The sequence below is a fragment of the Temnothorax longispinosus genome, chromosome 11 (genome assembly GCF_030848805.1).
Source record: "Temnothorax longispinosus isolate EJ_2023e chromosome 11, Tlon_JGU_v1, whole genome shotgun sequence".
Taxonomy (NCBI): domain Eukaryota; kingdom Metazoa; phylum Arthropoda; class Insecta; order Hymenoptera; family Formicidae; genus Temnothorax; species Temnothorax longispinosus.
Genome location: NC_092368.1, coordinates 13,041,633 through 13,061,937, shown reverse-complemented (window position 1 = coordinate 13,061,937; position 20,305 = coordinate 13,041,633). Strand labels below are relative to the sequence as shown.

The window sequence follows — 20,305 nt, the reverse complement described above, 5'->3', positions numbered from 1 at the left end:
ACTTTTAAAAAATATAACAACCGAATACATCGATAAAAATACGGAATCTACAGGGAGTACGTATCAAATATAAACACTTACGGCAACGTGTAGAAGTTTGCGGATGGCTTGATTGTTTCCGGTGCCGCAATAAGCCATCGCCAAGGTGTACATACCGCTCCTACGCAGGATCGGATCCTTGTCGGCGCACAAAGACGTCACTAGAGGATCAGCTTCCTCGAGGCGGCCGTACATCGTGAAGGCGATACCGACCGCCAAGCCACGCAAGATCTTCTCGTGCTGCGTCTCTTGGGCGTACTGGAACAGCAAAAAGCCTCGTAAAAAGGTGGATATTCGGCTAAATGTCGAAACCGAGAATATCTTTTCTTTACTCAGTGAACGCAAAGAAGGTAATAATCTAGTAATGTTTTAGCTTCGCAATAGTCAATAGAGCAGCTGCGCGCTTATAAATACACACCATGGCCTTCGATATTAATACGAAATTATTTTTCTAACTAATAAGATGTGATAAAAGCGTTTACGTCTTATTGTCGTATTTACGTTTAAAAATTGCCTCGCTTTAGAGATTATTTCTATTCAGTTATCCAAATTGAAATTTAATGTTATTCTACAAAAAAATTCTATAAAAAATTAATGTTATTCTATAAAAAATCTCTAAAAAAAACTTTAAAAAAATCTTCAATAGTTACAAATTAATATTTTTCGATTCTCATGCGAAGAAAAACTTTCCTTGTATAAAATAATTTTCTCCTATAATCCTTCTTTTTGTTTCTGAAAATTTGGTTTCGTTGAGTTGCGTGCTTTTAACGCTAAATGATCCGCATTTATTTCGCACGAATCTACAATTAATGCGCGCTGGCCGGTTTTTGCAGGAGATCGAGATATGCTTGTGCGTTACTTAATCACAGCCGCTGGGATACATTATGGTACCCGTAATGGATAATTCAATTAAACCGACCGACTAGTGGCAAGTTATGATTCATTTAGCATCGACCTGCTGCTGCTTGCAGCGGTGACCGGCAACGACGAAAGTTAAAGCTCGTTTCAGCCGCGCGTGAAACTACTTTCCGCGAGAAATGTCAAAACTAAAACGCGACTACGGTTTTCGGAGGCTCGGAGAGAAAAACTTTGTGGATTAATGCGCGAATAGCGTGAGAAAAAGAACAGCGAAATCGTGTCTTTATCGGCCATTTCCCAAAGAAAATAAAGAGACTTATCTGAAATCATTTAATGTCAAAAGAACACAGATAAGTTCCTTTAAAAATACCTAATAAAATGAAATTATAATAAATCTTAAACCCAAATATTTTGTATCGAAACTAATATAAACTATAAAATTCCAAAGAAATATTCAGCGTCAAAACATCTTAAATTATTTAAAATTATATATTTTAGATTAAAAATCTTTTAATCAAGAGATTATAAGACAATTGCAAGCTGCCATTTCTGCAAATAAATGTTAACATCCAACTGCGTAATCATAAAACGGATTAATTAATCTCTTTCCGAAATGACGCATGTACTAATTGATACCCATTAACCGATATCAACGTCTTATCAAACTCAACGTGTAAATGCCCGTCGGCGAGCTATAAAAGAATCGTCAGCAAAATCGCAACGAAAATCAACGTATCGTATCGATTACCGTGAAGATGGGTTCGCCAGCGATTGCAATCTGTGCGTAAAAAATAATTATTCTCAATTTTCGTCGTCGCGTATTCGTAAAGAAAATATTGTTTCTTAATTTTATTGAGTTGCATTTTGTGAAAAAAAGTTATCCATTCGCGGAGAAAAAATATTTCTCTTCGATTTCGTGTCTTCCTGTGTCAAAAAATATAATTATTCTTCGTCTACGCAGTGTTGTCCATCGATAATAGAAGGATTATCTTCCTGGGCTTCGTAATAAAAAAAGTATGCAAGTAGAAACTTGCACATTGCTTCCTCATAGTTTTTAAGTGTGCAAATTATAAATTTGCACGTTGTTTAAGCAACATTTTATTTCGCTCATAAACCTTCCTCTTTTGAGCTTTTTTATACATAATTATTAGTAGATATTTATTAATTTGGCTTCGTCATAGAGAAAGCTTTATGAGCGAAATAAAATGTTGCTTAAACAACATGCAAATTTATAATTTACATACTTAAAAATTGTAAGGAAATAATGTTCAAATTTATAATTTGCACACTTAAAAACTATGAGGAAGCAATGTGCAAATTTCTACTTGCACACTTAAACACTATGAGGAAGCAATGTGCAAGATTGCAAGTTTATACTTGCACGCTTTTTTTTATTCTGATAAGCTTTATTACGACTAATATCTGTTATACTATTACAAAAATGTTATACTATTGCTCGTAGTTGAACTCTTTGAATCATGCCCCGATCTTGACTTAATTGTTTGGATCATACCCCGATCTTGGATCATGATCCGATCTAGACTTCTAGGCAATTAAGCCAAGAATATAATCCTCTTCTAAAAAGAAGATGTCATCGATACTCGAATCTATCGAAATATTGTTGTCGCTTTTCCGCGATGCCGATTGGTTCTCTTAATTGTTGCGCTTACTTCATGAGCGGCTGTCATGGCATATTTTGACAGTTGTGTGGTTAATAGTGTAAAGGCCCCCGCACAATCAAAAATATAAAGAACAAAGAACAGATATTAGCGATTAGGAATAAGAAATCAGGAATAAAGCTGGTGTAGCATCATTAATACACGGTTTCCGATAGATTAAAAATCTATTGCCTTTGTTTTTCGTGCGTCCAGCTTTATTCCTGATTCCTTAGTCCTAATCGCTAATATCTGTTCCTTGTTTCTTATATTTTTCATTGTGCGGAGGCCTTAATAATAGTAACAGTGAAATATTAAAAATAAATAGCGCGCGCGCAACGCGCGTCTGTGATGTCTAGTAAGGATGCGTTCGGAAACATTACCCGGGTACAACGGGAATACTCTCTTCTTCTAATTCGCTAAGATAGAAAGAGAAGGGAGTATACTCGTGTATACTCGGGTGACGTTTCCGAACGCCTAAAACTATAAATAGCCTGATATTTCAAAATTTGCCACACATATTTCTATTTAAAAAATTATGGACCTTTGATCGCGTATAAAAATGAATCTAATCAACCAAATCTTAAAAAGTTATATACAAAATAGGGGTAGAAAAAAACTGAAAAATATAATAGAATTAGAAATAGATCGATATCTCAAATATTGAGAAAGCTACAGCGTAAAACACACTTTTCTGAAAAATGAAAATCCCCCTAAAATCCATACCGATCGACAAATTTTAAGAAAATTAGAAGAGAACATACTTTCTATGATACTCTATTTGTGCAAAATTTCAACCCGGTATCTAAAAAATTGTAGAAGTAGATGCGTGTACAAAAAATCCGTGCACACAATACTTCCGGACGTTTTCTACTAATGTGTTTTCTCATTTTTAGACATTTTAGAACATTCTAAACCTATTTCCATCAAAATCTCGAAAAAATTTTTTTCCACCATCACAAAGCTTCCTCTATGAGGAAGCAAAAGAACAAAATATTCTTGGATTTCGCATAAATCTATAACAGATTTAATTCCATTTTGTGAAGAATCACTTTAGACCAACATACTTTTGCCTGCAGTGTATCCCACTCTATTGGCGTCCCTCTCGTCGAATCCGAACTACACGCTCTTCGCTGACGATCGTGGGATGTCACACATAATTGACACCAGCGAATCTGTACTTACACAGAGCGACATCGAAGAGCTCAGTGAAGCCGCCCTTAAAACCACCTTCCTGTTATACACTCGGTAAATATATTCGAAATACTGATGCAAAATTGCAATGAAGATCACGGTTTCTAATCGGCTTTTCTCCTTAGGAATCGGCATGCCGGACACCCGATTGTCATCAATAATAAGGATAGCGTGAGGAAGAGTTCCTGGAATCCTACTCATCCGACTCGTATTGTTACTCATGGATGGCAAGGTGACATAAACCCTGGATCGGCTTGCGCCTTGATTCGAAACGGTAAGATCAATCTTAATAACTTAAATACCTGAATCCTTGCACTTTCCAGGATCTTCAATATAATTTTTCTTTAATATAGTTTTCTCCGTCCCTTTACTTTAGCTTTAAATTCCTAAACTTTTAATTCTGTAAATTCTGTAAATTTAATTTTCTTTGGTTTCCTCGATTCCTTAATATAGAATCATTGTTTCTCTCTCCTCGTTACTTTCAATTCTCTGATCATCGGGATTCCGTAAATTCTCAAACATAATTTGAATTTCTGAACTCTCGGATTCCACGCGCCGTTCGTTCTTAGTGCTCCGAGTTTCAGCTAATTTATATTTTATTAATATTTCCTCTTTGATATTCTCAGCTTATCTCAACGTCGGTGATTATAACGTCATCCTCGTCGACTGGAGCAAGGCGGCCGGAAATCTCTGGTACTGGAAAGTCGCGCAGAGTGTGCCACTAGTGGCGCAACGCGTGACAGAATTAATAGACTTTCTGGAGAGCGAAGCTGGTCTGGATCTTTCCAAAACCAGAGTAGTAGGACATTCTCTGGGAGGACATGTCGCCGGTCTCGCCGCTCGAAATGCAAGAGGCGAAATTGCTGAGGCGATAGGTAAGTCTAATAAAAATCATTGAGAAGAAGAAAAAACCAGTTTAAAAATAAATAATAATACAATCAAGAGCTTTCAAAATCTTCAAAAAAAAAAAGAAATGAGAAAGAAACGGCGTTTTCAAAAAAACTGTTCGTGAAAATAGTAAGATATATAAAGGATAACAATAAATATAAATGAAAAGAAAAAGCCTCGATAAACTTGGAATCTTAAAATATTTCTGTGAATTTTAGCTAAAAATCCCTCAATCTGATAAAACAGAATCCGATTTGCAGCTTTAGATCCCGCGAGACCCTCGTTCGGGTCGAAAAAACCGGGAGAGAGAGTGGACAAATCGGATGCAGCTCGGGTCCACGTGATTCACACGAGTACTCTGGGTCTGGCAGAACCAATAGGTGACGCCGACTTTTATCCGAATGGGGGCAAGAATCAACCGGGATGCAATGTGATCGGTAAATAAAGCTTGCTATCGAACCGCCGAAATCAACATCGCGTGCTCATTAATTAAAGCGGTAATTAATTCGCAGCGCTCGCATGCGCGCACTCGAGGTCTTACGAGTACTACGCCGAGTCCATCCTGAATCCCACGGGCTTCCGCGCCGGGAACGTGTTCATGGGTGGACCGTCCCTCGATCCGAAGTGAGTATCGGTGTCATCTTATTTTCCAATATGAAACATTCGTTCTCTTTCGAAACGTAGCGTCATCCATGTCCATTCACGCGAATTGGCCGAGACGTTAATTGATCCGTTTATCGTTTGTGTCATTTTCAGCGCACGTGGAGAGTATATTCTAGAGACTGCCAAAGAACCACCGTTCGCACTCGGATGACAACGTCGACACTATCGTTATATATTTAATATTTTTATATTGCATGTACATCTACGATATTAAAAAATAAATTTTTTACAAACACAGATTAAAAATAGGCATGAATTGGTCTAATATTAAAATCCTAGATTGATCCTACAACATTAAATCTTAGTAATGATTATTCACCGATTGTTGAGAGACTTCCACATAACTAAGATTTCCCGTTTATTTTTGTCTATTTACTTATTTTTATTTATTGGCTATCTTTTTTCCGTTCTACATGTGATGCTTCATGGTGACTATTACGAGGTTGTCTGTTTGATGAGTAGATTACACTTATCATGTAACAAATGCGAGTTATTAATTTGTTAGTTAATTCCTTTAATCTTTTTTCTTTTATTTAAAAGTCAATTTCGTAATATGCCATTAGTTGATCTTTTTAACCAACTTCGCAGCCGACCACTGGTTTAAAGAACATAACTACATTTTCACTACTATTTTGCGTCGTTTCAAAATTATAATTATATATTTGTAATTGTTATACACTTCGCTTTAACATCGGCGTTTGCCTTCTAATTATAATCAGAATCCTTTACGTATTTTTCTTTAAATAATCTATACTCAACATTTCCTTCATATTTACAATAAAGTTAACGAAAATTACGTCCTACTTAAGGCCATTGCACGTAACAAAGTTTTAGTCATAATCGAAAGGCCGTAAGAAAATAGACCAATCACAGTCAATTATTCTCCTCGATCTCGAAGAATAATCGAGTGTGATTGGTCTATTTTCTTACGGCCTTACGATTATGACTAAAACTTTGTTACGTGCAATGGCCTTTAGTTGAAGCCCTTTATCATGCACTACTATATCATCATTTTTATCGACAGAAAAATTCTCTTTCTATCTTGCCATTAGATATCAGAACACTTGAAATTATCAGAATAGAAGTTTTGTTTATACTAGCATTATATCTAAGCTATTTTTCTTGAAGAAAATGGATATCTGATTATAATCATCAATTTTCTACAATCTTTTTTTAATTAATCTCCATTCCAACTTGATTGACACCTATGATTTATGATAGCTAACGATATCATCGATATTATCAACGACTTATCGATCACGCCACCGAATAGACGTCTATCTGCAAACTATAAAAGACAAGGTAAATCTGCATCTTTAATGACTCATGAAGATTATTTCAAAGATGATCGCTACGCCGGCAATCGTATTATGTACGTAAAGAATTAGTTACCTTCGAATTACATAATTGAATATTCATGAAAAAAAGGACTATTCTTGGACTTATAGTTACATGCAAAAATAGTATATTGTACAACTAATGGAAAAAGTGGTCGATTCTGAATGAGCGTGAAGTTGGTCGCACGAGCGAAGCGAGTGCGACTATCACACTCATTTGGGCTCGACCACTCTTCCCACGAGTTGTTCATACTATTTTTCCTAACAAGAGCGTGAAACAGGCCGCTTTTCGCGCTTGTTTTACAATTTCATTTCTCCACTAGTTGAGAAATGGCTCCATGTTTCAACGCTTACGTCATCATTGCGAAATGGATCGTTTTGCTCACTCAAAACAAGCGCGAAAAGCGGCCCATTTCACGCTCGCGTTAGGAAAAGATATATTTATATTCGCAGTTGTATAAAAAAAAGTATTCTCAGATTCTACATAAATTTGTGGCGTATTTAATTATATCTCCAAGAAATACTTTAAACTAATAGATGTCTGTTGCTTACAGTGTATCCTACTTTGTTGACGTCTATTGCGACGAATCTTAATTATACGATTTTCGTCGATCACGGAGAAACAATAAATCTGATCAATATTAATGAACCTCAATTTACGCAGGCAGAACTCGAAGAGATCGAGGAATCTGCTAAAAAAACTACTTTCTATTTGTATACTCGGTAATGTATATATCCGAGATATATAGTAATTTATATGTATATTCGAGTAATATGTATATACTGGCGCAACATCGTAATTACGAAAAATATCGCTTTTAGATCAATTTCTTCTTCTTTAGAAATAACCCGCTAATTGGACAGCAGGTATTCATCGACGATCTGGATAGTGTGAAGAAGAGTTTTTGGAATCCTGCTCATCCCACTCGACTGGTCACTCATGGATGGATAGGAAATTGTGAGGGAGCTGCTTGCACCCAGATTCGAGACGGTATATAGAGTTGTTATTAACCCATTAAATCTCCTAAAAAGCCCCTACGCGTTTTTCTGTTTTATATCTTTGCAACTCGAGTCTCAATAGAAATTTTTAGACCGCAAATGATATTTAAGAGTAAAAAAAATTGCTCTTTCTAAAAATCTAGTCGGCGATGGGGTAGGATATCTGGGGGAAAAAGATATAAAGGGTGAAAAAAGAGGTAAAAAAATAAGTGACCCCTGTCTTCACATTGACAAATATTCAATTAACAAATGATTTCGTTTACTTTTTTTAGTAGAATTTTTGTTATAGATCTTAGATATCTTGGACTTAAATATGTAACAATTATATCGATTTATTCTACTCAAAAAGGTAGTCAAAATCATTTATTAGTTGAATATTTGTTAATAAAAGATCAGAGGTTATTTACTCTTTTTTTACCTTTTTTACTCTATTTTCAACTTTTATATCTTTTCTTTTTCTTCCCACCCCATCGCTGACTAGATTTTCGGAAAAAGCAACTCTTTTTACCCCTAAATATCAATTGCGGTCTAAAAATTTTGATTAGGAAAGTTACAAGGATTTAGAGTTACAAAGATTTAAAACAGAAAAGCGCGTTGGGAGCACTTAGGACTTAATCTTAATTGCTTCTAAATCTTCGTTTCTTTGAATTTTTACTTTTTCTCTCACTTTGTTTTTAAATTTTGGAACTTTTAATTTTCAAATTTAATATTCTTTGATTTCCTGATTCTTTAAAACATATCTAATTCTTATTTTTCTCTCCTTATTTTCAATTTTTTATTTCTTTAAAATATTGTTCTTTTTACAAATCCTCAAATTTTATTTAGATATATAATCTCCTGAATTATGTAAGCATGAATTGTTTTAGTGTTTCAAAAGCCTCGGTGATTAATTTCTATTAATATCTTCAGCTTATCTCAATGTTAGCGATTACAACGTTATCATGATCGATTGGCGAGAAGCAGCTAAACATTTGTATTGGAAATCAGCAAGAAGTGTGCCATTCGTGTCGCAACGCGTGGCCTTTCTCTGATAGACTTCCTGGAGTACAATGCAGGTCTCGATCCTGACAGGACTACAGTAATCGGATACTCTTTAGGAGCGCATATCGCCAGCCTCAGCGCCCGTTTCGCGACTAGCGAGATTGGCGAAGTAGTCGGTAAGTTCAGCGAAAAGCTTCCAATTCCTTAGGCCCAGTTTCACAGGTGTCGGTTAACTTTTAACCTTAGATTAACTCACTCTTCGTCTCCTTCTAACGTCCCCCTTATAACCATTTCTATCAATGTGGATTAATTTTAATCTCGGTTTAACTTACTTTTTATCTTTTTCTAATTTCGAAACTAGAAAAAGATAAAAAGTAAGTTAAACCGAGATTGAAGTTAATCTGCATTGATAGAAATGGATATTAGAAAGAGACGAAGAGTGAGTTAATTTAAGGTTAAAAGTTAACCGACACCTGTGAAACTTGGGCCTGTCAGCTATCTTGATCCGGGATCAAAATGAATTCCCGATCTACAGCTTTAGATCCTGCGGGACTTGCTTTCAAATCCGAAGGACCAGGAAAAAGAGTGGACAAGTCAGACGCGGTTCTAGTACAAGTGATACATACTTGCACGAAAATTCTGAGCATAAAATCGGCGATCGGCACTTCTGATTTTTATCCCAATGGCGGTGAGGAGCAACCAAGGATGCGGTCCGATCAGAGGGATCGGTAAATGAGACTTACCAACATCAGTCGATATCACTCGTTAATTCATTAATTAGTAAACTAATTTATCGTTAATAATTCGCAGGTGATTCCGAGGCGATAAACTGCGCGCACTCTAGGGCTTTCCTTTACTACGTCGAATCCATTGCAAACCCCACAGGTTTTCGTGCCGGAAACGTGTTCATGGGAGGACCATCCCTCGATCCAAAGTGAATATATGATGTTCTTATTCTCCGATATGTATATTTGTCTTTTTTCAAAACATGGTACCACTCTTTTCCCTCCCCAATGCCTATCGTTTCTATTTCTGTTAATTAATCCAGAAATATCAGAAACTTTCGCGTTTTTCTTCATGTTAATTAATCGAGATGTTAATTAATTCGTTTATCGTGTCATTTTCAGCGCACATGGAAAGTACGTTCTACAAACTGCCAGCAAATCACCATTTGCACTCGGATAATAATTAATACCATTATTTTACGCTTATTACTTTTGTACATATTCCTACATTTTTTGTATTCCTATTAAAATCATTTTTATAAACCTACTTCTCATATTATTTTATTGTTTTATTTAATCAGAATTACTTCCTTCATATTACTTCAGTAACTCACATTAACGAATATTTTAATATTCTTTCGATATAAACTACTAAAACATAAAACAAACAGAAGACCTATTTTTTCCAAGTTTTCAACTTTATTTTTCATAAGTTGTTTAAAGAACATATTTTGCATATAAATACGTTTTCAGTACTAAAATGTATTTCTCTTTTCAATCGATTACTAGATTTTAAATATTATTAAATTAAAAATATCTGTGGTGGCCGTGTGTGCCCCTAAATGGCAGGCCGGCATTACATCAACCAGCCGTGCACGGGCAAATACGCTTTTTCGCGAGCGCCCAGCCACGTTGACTAGGTTTATAAACAAATTTAGCAAAATACTCATTTGCCAATTGACGCTCTCACCAAGAATCGAAGTGTGGTACATACAAATATAAATCAATAACATTTTTAAAGTTTGGTGATGTTTAAAATAGTATGAAAAATAGGGTTTTAGATTTTAAAAAGCGCTAGAAAGTGTGCATTAAACTTACCGCAACCATATCTTCGATCGCCTGCGTCGATTTGGATCCCAGCATGACCATTCCCATGGCGATTCCAGCCGCTTCACCGGTCACGGCATCATCTTGATACAAGTTGAATTTTAATTGTTCGTAAACATCTTGTCTATGTGAGCCCATAGCGGCTAATCCAAGGCCAAGACAGCCACCATGGCGGACCATCTGAAACAAGTTTAACAAAATAAATCGCATCAAATTTAATTCTCGGCACATACACATACTTATTAAAAGATTTACCGAAATTATGTATAATTTAATAAATACTTAATTTCAATACAAACTAATTAATTATAGAAAAGTATATATTTGTTCCGCCAATAAGTAATTAACAAGAAAAACTCTATTTTTAATCAACAACAATTAATTAATTATATACAAAAATCTTGAAATTTAACAGAAGAGAATATTCCAAAATAATTATGCAATGTACCTCGTTTTGGGCATCTTTTAATTGGCCTAAGAGGTAGTCTGTGATAGCGGCCCCGTGATTAGCATGTATAAGTCCCAAAGCATATAAACCACCGCCTTCAGAGTATCCGGCACCGGCGGCACCAGAATCTCTTGGCAAATAAGACTGCATCAGGGCTAAAGCTTCTTGTTCATGACCCCGGTGAATAACTCCCAAAGAAGCTGTCGCCGTCAACTTCGCCCAATTAGTGGCGCGGGCCAACCACTCCAAATTGTCTCTAAAAGATAACAAATATTCCAAAAAATTAAAAATTTTGCAAGATTTTTGCTTTTCATATTTTTCATATTCCATTTTATTATTTTCTTTAAATCGAAAATTCGTAATAAACATAATTATTAAAAACTGATAAATTCTGCAAAATTATATTTTTTTATAAAAAAATAAAAACAAATTAAAATTTCAAATAGCAAAAATTAAGACGCCTAACGAGATTTCAAAGATAGATACCTTAGGAATTGATCGCTTGTCGTCCCGGAATGCATAAAAGCATTCGCAATAACAGTGGCAGTGTGACAAATTGAGACTCGTATGGCATCTTTGGTGTTTTTCAAGATCAGCATGTCGGTATGATTGCTGCGAATCAGAAACTGCAGATGTAAATCGATAGATACTTCGCCACCAAGAATACTGGATAGAGCATCAACACGCTCTTGCTGTTCTCTCTCCTCTGCATTCTAGAAAAAAAATTTCATAAAACATCCTAAATTAATATTAAAATCTGTATCAATATGTATTTATCAATTACATAATTTTATTTCTCAAAAAACTAACACTCACCAAACTCTCGACGCTGCGCTGAGCTTTTTCTTCCCCGGCAGGAGCAACAGTTTCTTCCTCCACCTCCATATTCGCGGATTCTGTGCTAGCTTCCGTGGTTTTGGCAGCGACGGCAGCAGATGGCTTAACCACCGGTTTAACCATTAACGCGCCCGGAATGGGTGCAGTAGCTCGCAGAGCCTGCAGAACACGACCGAGAAACTGCTGAGTTGCAGACTCGTATAAGTCGAAGGCAATCTGATAGGCCATCAGCACACAGTCGTGCGAACCCTTGCTCAATCGGTCCAGAAGCTCGGCCACGGCCAGCGGATCGTCCAGGAAGATTAGGCACTGGCACATGTTGACATAATCGGGCGTACCAAGATTTCGGTAGAGACTAACCAAGCAGCGGAGTACAGTGTTACGAAATCCACGATTCTGAATCAGGCTCATGGCCACTTGAAAGGCATACGATAACATTCCACTCACATCGTCCTGGAAAGAAAGATATTTCATGGTATTTTCATGTCCAAATTTAATCTTGAACTTTACTTCATAAATTATAAATAAATACAAATCTGTATAGATCGCGTAAAATAGTATAACATATATATATATATATATATATATATATATATATATATATATATATATATATATATAGGGTGTCATTTTGGAGCAACTTTTTTTTTTATTTTACGAATAGCATATATACTTGCAGGAAGAGGCTTGTTCGCGTTGCTTGAAATCCCCAAACATTTTTGCACTTGAAATGAGATAAATATATATTCGGCCGTTGGAGAGAGAGAAAGCGAAGATGCTGAGTGCAAAAAGTGCAAGCAACGCGAACAGACCCAAGGTAAAATAAGATACCTGTTAAAATTTTAGCCCTTAATATTAATATTAACAGGTCGCTCATCGTGATTTTTTATTCTTTATTTAGTAAGATAGAAAAAATTTTATAACTATCTAACAAACAGTAATACAGCATTGCGCCACATAGATTTTCTGTAGTAAATTTACCGCTCTACAAAAAAGATCTCTTATCATTTTTTCATAAATTCAACCGTTCAAAAGATATTCAAAGTTTAAGTTTGATAAATTTTATAAAAATTGTTTTTGCTTCTTATGAATGTTGTATCATATCGACTATCAAAAATTATGAAATAATCAATACATATTTTTGTGGAAAATTTAACGATCTACAAAAAAGGTCTTTTGTTTTTTTCATAAATGTAACCATTTAGACGATATTAAGGTTTAAAGTTCAAAGTATAAATCTATCAAACTTTAACTTTATAAAATAAAATTTATCAAACTTTAACTTTAAATATCTTTTGAACGGTTGAATTTATGAAAAAATGATAAGAGATCTTTTTTGTAGAGCGGTAAATTTACTACAGAAAATCTATGTGGCGCAATGCTGTATTACTGTTTGTTAGATAGTTATAAAATTTTTTCTATCTTACTAAATGAAAAATAAAAAATCGCGATGAGCGACCTGTTAATATTAATATTAAGGGCTAAAATTTTAACAGGTATCTTATTTTACCTTCCTGCAAGTATATATGCTATTCGTGAAATGAAAAAAAAAAAGTTGCTCCAAAATGACACCCTAATATATATATATATATATATATATATATATATATATATATATATATATATAGACCAGTATAAGAACAGTTGATTCATAATTAGCGAGCCTCGGGTCCATTCTCGATTCTCATTTCATATATTTCAGTTTATAAGAGATTGATTGGAAGATTAAAGATTGCGAATAAAAAATAGGGAATAATTATAAACTATTACGGAAATAATAAAACTATGCAACTATCGTAAAAAAATCAATAGCAAAATACTTACAGACTGCATAATGGCCACTTCAAATATGTCCATCCTGCGTGTCTCCAAAGCAAGGCCCAAGGCTTGACGATACTGATTATCATCCAGACAACGTTGGAACATTCGATTTACTATTCCCTCCAGTCTGGGATCAATACCCTTGCTGCCTGGTGGAAGTTTTCCTTCCGCTTCCAAGACACGTTGCTGAGTATAATAATCAATACACTTGGCTGAAAAATTTGACAATTAAAAGTTAATAGGTTAAGAGATTAAATGCCACTCATAATGATTTCAGCATATACCAATAGTAGTGTCGACATATTCATTTCGAGCATTGACGTCAAATAGCTCTCCCGCTCCAAGGGCATAAGTCAACGAATCCTCGAAACTCCCCAAATGATAATATACTTTGCTGGCAACTAGAGCGGCTAACTCATGTTGTTGAAATAATTTATCTTCGTGCAGGATCTCACTGCAAATAAGGTATTTGTTTAGAGAATAGGAATCTAACAAGCAACAGAACAAACAATAAGATATAATAACAATTGTAATAATGTTAAATAGTCAAAATCAATAAATATCTTATTTTGTTCCTTTCCTACATACATTTTCTCTATAGCTTCAGAAATTTCAGGCCAGAATTCATCAACTATCATGTCCAACTTTTTCAAGGCAAAGACCTTTAATTCAGGCATCGGTTCCTCCAATAAGGAGATTATGCCAGCTGAAATAATTTTAATTGCATTCAAATTGATGTTATCATTCAATCATGATATATTACAATTAATATTACGTGCGCAAAAATAATAAATGATAAAAATATTAAATGATATAAAACAAAATCTTTGTATTGCTTAATAAGTTTCTGTGAAATTTGTTTCTTTATTTCTCTTTATCACGCAAAAATGATAAATGATAAAATAATAAATAATATAAAACAAAATTTTTATATTACTCGATAAACTAATGTGAAATTTGTTTCTTTATTTCTCTTTATCATGCCAAAAATGGTTGCTCCGAAATTGTCAGAGAGATTTCGAGGTTAAGTTTCGCACGACTTGCAAATCATCATGCGAAAGTTCCTGCAAAAGCGGTCAAATTTTCGCATAATCGATGAAAGACCGACACTATTTGAGCAATAAAAGATTATTCGGCGATTCACCTGCTGAAGTGATGTTCATCTTGCTGAATTTCATCAAGTGACAGTGAATCTTCTTCTTCTCTCTTCTTCTATTAAATTAACTCTTGCCGCTTTTCAGCGGACAATACGGCCGGATTTGCCACTGTTTGTTAAACAAAGTCTGAATCACTGTTAGCGTAGCGAAGTCTAAATGGAAATTACTTAGAAGTCTGAGTGGAAATCGATGCAGACGATGCAGACCACTTGAGCCGCAATCGACAGCGAATCTTCCACAGAACGGAATATGTGAACACACACACACAGCGCACCACAGCGCACTGCGCACGCGCACACGCCGCACAGGCGCACACCACACTAGGGTAAAGGTGAAACTTGCATAGGTGCATAACCATACGCATAAAGAAACAGATTGGTCTATTTCCTTATGCCCGTATCAGACTATGGATTGGGATTGCGATTGGATTGAAATTTGACCAATCAGAGCAAAGTTTACTAAACTTGAGATCAGTTTTCTCTGTTCTGATTGATTGAATTTCAATCTAATCTCAATCCCAATCCGTAGTCTGATACGGGTTTTATGCACATGCATATGGACCGTTCAATTCTCTTATGCCCGGTCTACAATGGATGTCGGAAGTCGGAGTCGTAAGAAATTGACCAATCACAGTTCATTATTCTTCGACCGCAAGGAGAATAATAGATTGTGATTGGTCAATTTCTTACGACTCCGACTTTCGACATCCATTGTAGACCGGGCCTTATGCTACCGTAAGAAATTGACCAATCACAATCGAATATTCTCTTCACATTTTTATGGCTTAGAACTTAAATACTCTTTAAAGCAAGGTTGTAGACCACGGTCCCAGCACTTATGCTAGGTCTACAATGCGAGTCGTAAAGTCGTGAGTCGTAAGAATTGACCAATCACAATCGAATTTGAGGAGAATAATCGACTGTGATTGGTCAATTCTTACGACTCACGACTTTACGACTCGCATTGTAGACCTAGCATTACGTTACTATACGAAAATTTTGTGCGGAGGCTCTGAGAGCCTCCGCACAAGCTCTCGTATGGTAACGTAACGTAAGTGCCCATCTACAATAGGTGTTTTAAACCCTAAGCTCTAAGAAACTGACCAATCACAGTCAATTATTCTCCTCAAATTTAACTGTGATTGAACAATTTCTTAAGGCTTAGGGCTTAAAACACCTATTGTAGACGGGCACTAACGTATAACGCCGTAACGGCCGTAACCAATGCGTTTCTTGTGCGTTGGCTCACGTTACGTTACGCTACGTGACCATACGAGAGTCTTGTGCGGAGCCTCTAACCCCTAAGAAATTGACCAATCACAGTCAATTATTCTCCTCAAATTCAACTGTGATTAAACAATTTCTTAAAGCTTAGGGCTTAAAACACCTATTGTAGACCGGGACTTAAAGGGTATTTAAGCTCTAAGCCGTAAGAAACTGACCAATCACAGTAGAATGTGAGGGAAATACTCGACTGTGATTGGTCAATTTCTTACGGCTTAGAGCTTAAATACTCTTTAAAGCCAGGTTGTAGACCAGCACTAATGCTGGGTCTACAATGTGAGTCGTGGGTCGTGGCTCGTGGGAAATTGACCAATTACAGTCGAATTTGAGGAGAATAATCGTCTGCGATTGATCAATTTCTTGCGACTCGCATTGTAAACCCTGCATAAAGCATCATAAAAGCCTACAGCATTGAGCGCGTTTAGCAAACATAACTGTTGAGTCTCGTCTTATCAACACTCTGCGTTGATTGGTTGGTTCTAAAAGTAAGAGCCAATCACGTTCGACTGCTACTGAGCGGCTTGGTCTGTTGAACGCGATCATTGATACATGGCTTCCAATAGGTTGAAAATTTAAGGCCAATACAAAGCACAGGCAACTGACGAGATACCCAGTATAAAGGTTTTCACATATAAAATCCCATAAAAACGTAAAACGTGAGCGTAAGAAAATCAACCAATCCCAATCGATTATTTTCCCCTACTGGGGTTATGGACAGCACAATACTCGATTGAGATTGGTCGATTTTCTTACGCTTAAGTTTTACCTTTTTAAACCGTGATCAGACTACGGATTGGGATTGAGATTGGATTGAAATTCGACCAATTAGAGCAAAGTTCACTAAACTTGAAGTTAGTTTTCTTTATTCTGATTGATTAAATTTCAATCCAATCTCAATCCCAATCCGTAGTCTGATCACGGCTTTACAGGATTGGGCCAAAGCACAAAAATTGTCATAACTGTTTACGACTCTGTCGTAAGTCGTAAGTCGTAAGTCGGTGTCGGGAGTCAACGCACAAAAGATTGACGTTAGCGTAGATCATATATCCGTCGCGTCGCATCACGCGACGGATACGACATAATACTAACGTCAATCCTTGTGCCCCTAATAGCACATGTATATTCTGAGAATGTTCAGAGGATATCATAAAGTATTAAGATATTATAAGGATGTTCTCAGGCCGGTATTCATAGTCGGTTCTTATATTTAAGACCATCTTAAGTACAATTTTAAGATGTTATTAACCAATCACAAAGCCGTATTAGCATCTTAAGATATTACTTAAGACCAGAGAGAAACCTGAGAGCGGCCACCGGGATCATTCCGTTCCAGCGGACGTATACTGATGCGCCGCCTGAGAAAGTGGACGTCAACTACGTCGTTACGCTCGGTAACGGTACACACATGGTTCGTGTCCGTGCTATGGTTCGTGTCCGAACTACTCAGATGGAGGGGATATGCCAGTCGGCTGACTCGGCACTCGTCAAGCTTCGAGCGGGGAGAGAAGGGCAGACATACGATCTGCTGTCTCCTTCTCGCTTGAGCTGTGACGTAGCTGCTTAGCACGCGCCGGCTATGCCACGATGCCATGCATTTCGGGTATCGCTCCTCGCGTCTCGCCGAATGCCGAGTCTCGCGTTGGCAAATCGACGATGCGCTATACGTTACATTTACGTTTATATTTACAAATTTTAATTTTTATATTTATAAATAAATATATATATATATATATTTGAAATTTATAAATATAAAGGTTGCAATTATAATTAATTAAAAAAATATTTATAAACATAAAAACTAAAATTCGTAAATGTAATGTATAGAAATCCCCGTTCTGGCAAATTTGCTCTTATATCAAAAACAGTCTTACATTAAAAACCTTTAAACTTTAGCATATGAGTATTTAAATTTAATATTTAAATGCATAACAATAATTACATATTAACTATATCGAGAAAAAAAGTAGTTCATAATGTTCTTTTTACTCTTATTAAATTTATATTAGCTATTAATGTTTATAAGCGGCCACGAGCAACAACAGAGAGATATTGAATTAAAATAAAAACAATTTCTTAAATAAACAATACACATGCTTAACGTTTCGACTGTACTTAGTCTTCTTCGGAACGGATTACTACGATAGAAGAAGATAAATATAAAAAAACATGATAATTAATGTTCAAGTTTACATACTAAAACATTAAACATTAGTCTAGACTAAAACATTAAACATGTTGGCGAACTAATAATATAAACAAAGTAAACAATAATCTAATTAAATCACAATAAATATAAAAACGCCGGAATAATCGAATAAAACCATATAACAAGATAAATTTATATTTATATTGAGAAGTGGTAAAATCTCTTCTGTCAGGAAGAAAATGTAAAGAATTATTAACGGAGGTATTCTGATTTAAAAGATCTTTAAAATATATATTTTTCAGGAACTTTTTATAGGGAAACGAAGAAAGTGAATAACGTTAAACTTTGCATGTTCTCTTCACCTTATTTTAAAAATTTATTTTTATTTTTTAAGTAACAAAAATGCTCTTCTTTTCTGTTATATCCTGGTCACCATAAATGACAGACGGTGTAAATAATTCTAGCTGTTCTAGGTATCTGAAACCTAAAAACCAAAAATTTTCTTATTCAGAAGAAGTATATGTGGCTATAGTCTGAACTAGAACTAAACCAATATTTTCATTCTAGGTTCTCTAGGCGGCTTTTTTATCAAAAATATTATTAATCAATATTAAATAAACCATTTACGATCTGAGCTTAGATTTTATAGTAGCCTAATAATATTTTTTATATACTATATTTACATATTTTTCTAACTTTAATCAACTATAATACGCGCCGATTAACTTGTCAGACTTACAACACAGCTCCTATTGGATTAATAAAATCCCCTCACACCCCTCTAATTAAATCGATTTAAATAATAGTAAAGAATTTACTACTCCAACAGGAGCTGTGTTGTAAGTCTGACAAGTTAGTCAGCGCGCAATTTATTAAGATTGGAAAAAATATACGTGTAATTATACATAAAAAATATTATTAGGCTATTAAGATCCAAGCTCGGATCGTACACGGCTTATTTAATATTGATTGATTGTATAACGGTCACATAAAACGGTCTTATTTCTCTTATATTATTAAAAATCAGAATAAATTTATTTCGCCAGTGAATAGAATAACAGTTAAAGCAGCTTAAATCGACAGTAACTGGCAATATATAACGTCTTTACCGATATGAACATTGAAAAAACCGTGAGCCAACTCGCTTTGTCGGATTCACACAGCACTTTTTCGGATCAATCATCGAGACATTATTAATTTCGACCAACGCTTTTGGTCAGAAGATGTAATTTCTAAATTAATAGTTTTAAATTTTATTAAAAATATTATTAAAAATATTATAACTTTTTTCAAAATTTTGTTAATAGAATGAGAATGTGAGCAATACCTTAACGAATTAATAATGCAAGGACATACAGACGTTATTACAACCATTCGAGAAAACTGTTCAACATTTTATGTGTTGCTGCAGAAGAAATTAGTAATGTCGGCGGACAAATTATACGCTAGTGGCTAGTGCTGCTAGAAAGGATCGTAGTATTTTAAGGATACATGCTGTAGATGATATTGCTTGTCCCTCGCTTGCAGTTTGAAAATGTTTGATTATTAAAAACATTTGATTATTAAAATCTTACATTCAAAATAACGCTTATAGCAGATAAACAAAAATCTTGTCTGTATTTGACATCACACTTGTGAAAATTAAGCGTGTAAAAAATCTGCAAAAGAAATGTAAACGTGCAAAGAAACTATTGTCAATAACATCACACATACACACACAAAAGAAAATGTAAATAATAATTGATTTCTTTATTATTACAATAATTTGAATACTGAAATTATTTTGTACCATATGCTTTCTCACACTTATATGTATGTGATTAATAATAAAATATGTTAATGACAAATAATAAATTACAAGAGCGTATTCTGGTTTGAAAGATCTTAAGGACGTTCTCCGAAAAATCGATTTTCTCTAGATTTTCTTGAAACTGTGAATATACATTAATTTATAGGTGTGCTTTATGTGTAGTATAAATTTTAGTACCTTTTGCGGTATTAAAAATCAAGATATTGAGCTTCAAAGTTTTAACTTTTAACACGGAATTCCTATTCCGAGGTATTGTGAAACAGACATTTTAATAAATTGTGAAAAAAGTTTTTTCTAAATGTTTTTGAAAGACTAGTATATGATGCTTTATATAAAAATAGAAATTAATAATATGCG

At 35.0% G+C, this 20,305-nt stretch overlaps 2 protein-coding genes and 1 pseudogene across 3 annotated transcripts in view; 2 read left to right on the top strand and 1 right to left on the bottom strand.

Moving 5' to 3' along the window:
- Window positions 1-14,957, bottom strand: part of Rpn2 (Regulatory particle non-ATPase 2) — a 49,671-nt gene extending 34,714 nt beyond the window's left edge. The window contains exons 1-9 of the mRNA XM_071792497.1: window positions 14,697-14,957; window positions 14,141-14,258; window positions 13,837-14,006; window positions 13,556-13,764; window positions 11,711-12,184; window positions 11,381-11,607; window positions 10,895-11,150; window positions 10,438-10,626; window positions 82-297 (exon numbers count right to left, since the gene is read on the bottom strand). Of these exons, the coding sequence (XP_071648598.1) occupies window positions 82-297; window positions 10,438-10,626; window positions 10,895-11,150; window positions 11,381-11,607; window positions 11,711-12,184; window positions 13,556-13,764; window positions 13,837-14,006; window positions 14,141-14,258; window positions 14,697-14,730 (1,893 nt within the window). The 5' untranslated portion in view covers window positions 14,731-14,957. The remainder of the gene's footprint in view (window positions 1-81; window positions 298-10,437; window positions 10,627-10,894; window positions 11,151-11,380; window positions 11,608-11,710; window positions 12,185-13,555; window positions 13,765-13,836; window positions 14,007-14,140; window positions 14,259-14,696) is intronic.
- Window positions 186-6,164, top strand: LOC139821469 (pancreatic triacylglycerol lipase-like). 2 transcript variants are annotated; one of them, XM_071792507.1, is made up of 7 exons: window positions 186-325; window positions 3,632-3,800; window positions 3,872-4,020; window positions 4,373-4,621; window positions 4,895-5,071; window positions 5,147-5,258; window positions 5,391-6,164. In XM_071792507.1, the coding sequence occupies exons 2-7, from the start codon at window positions 3,700-3,702 to the stop codon at window positions 5,446-5,448; spliced, it is 846 nt and encodes a 281-aa protein (XP_071648608.1). In that variant the 5' UTR covers window positions 186-325; window positions 3,632-3,699; the 3' UTR covers window positions 5,449-6,164. The 2 variants fall into 2 exon arrangements, with proteins under 2 accessions (XP_071648608.1, XP_071648610.1); XM_071792509.1 differs by lacking the exon at window positions 186-325 and having other exon boundaries at window positions 2,224-3,800.
- On the top strand, window positions 6,512-9,898 carry LOC139822243 (pancreatic triacylglycerol lipase-like; annotated as a pseudogene).
- Window positions 14,958-20,305: the final 5,348 nt, after the last annotated feature.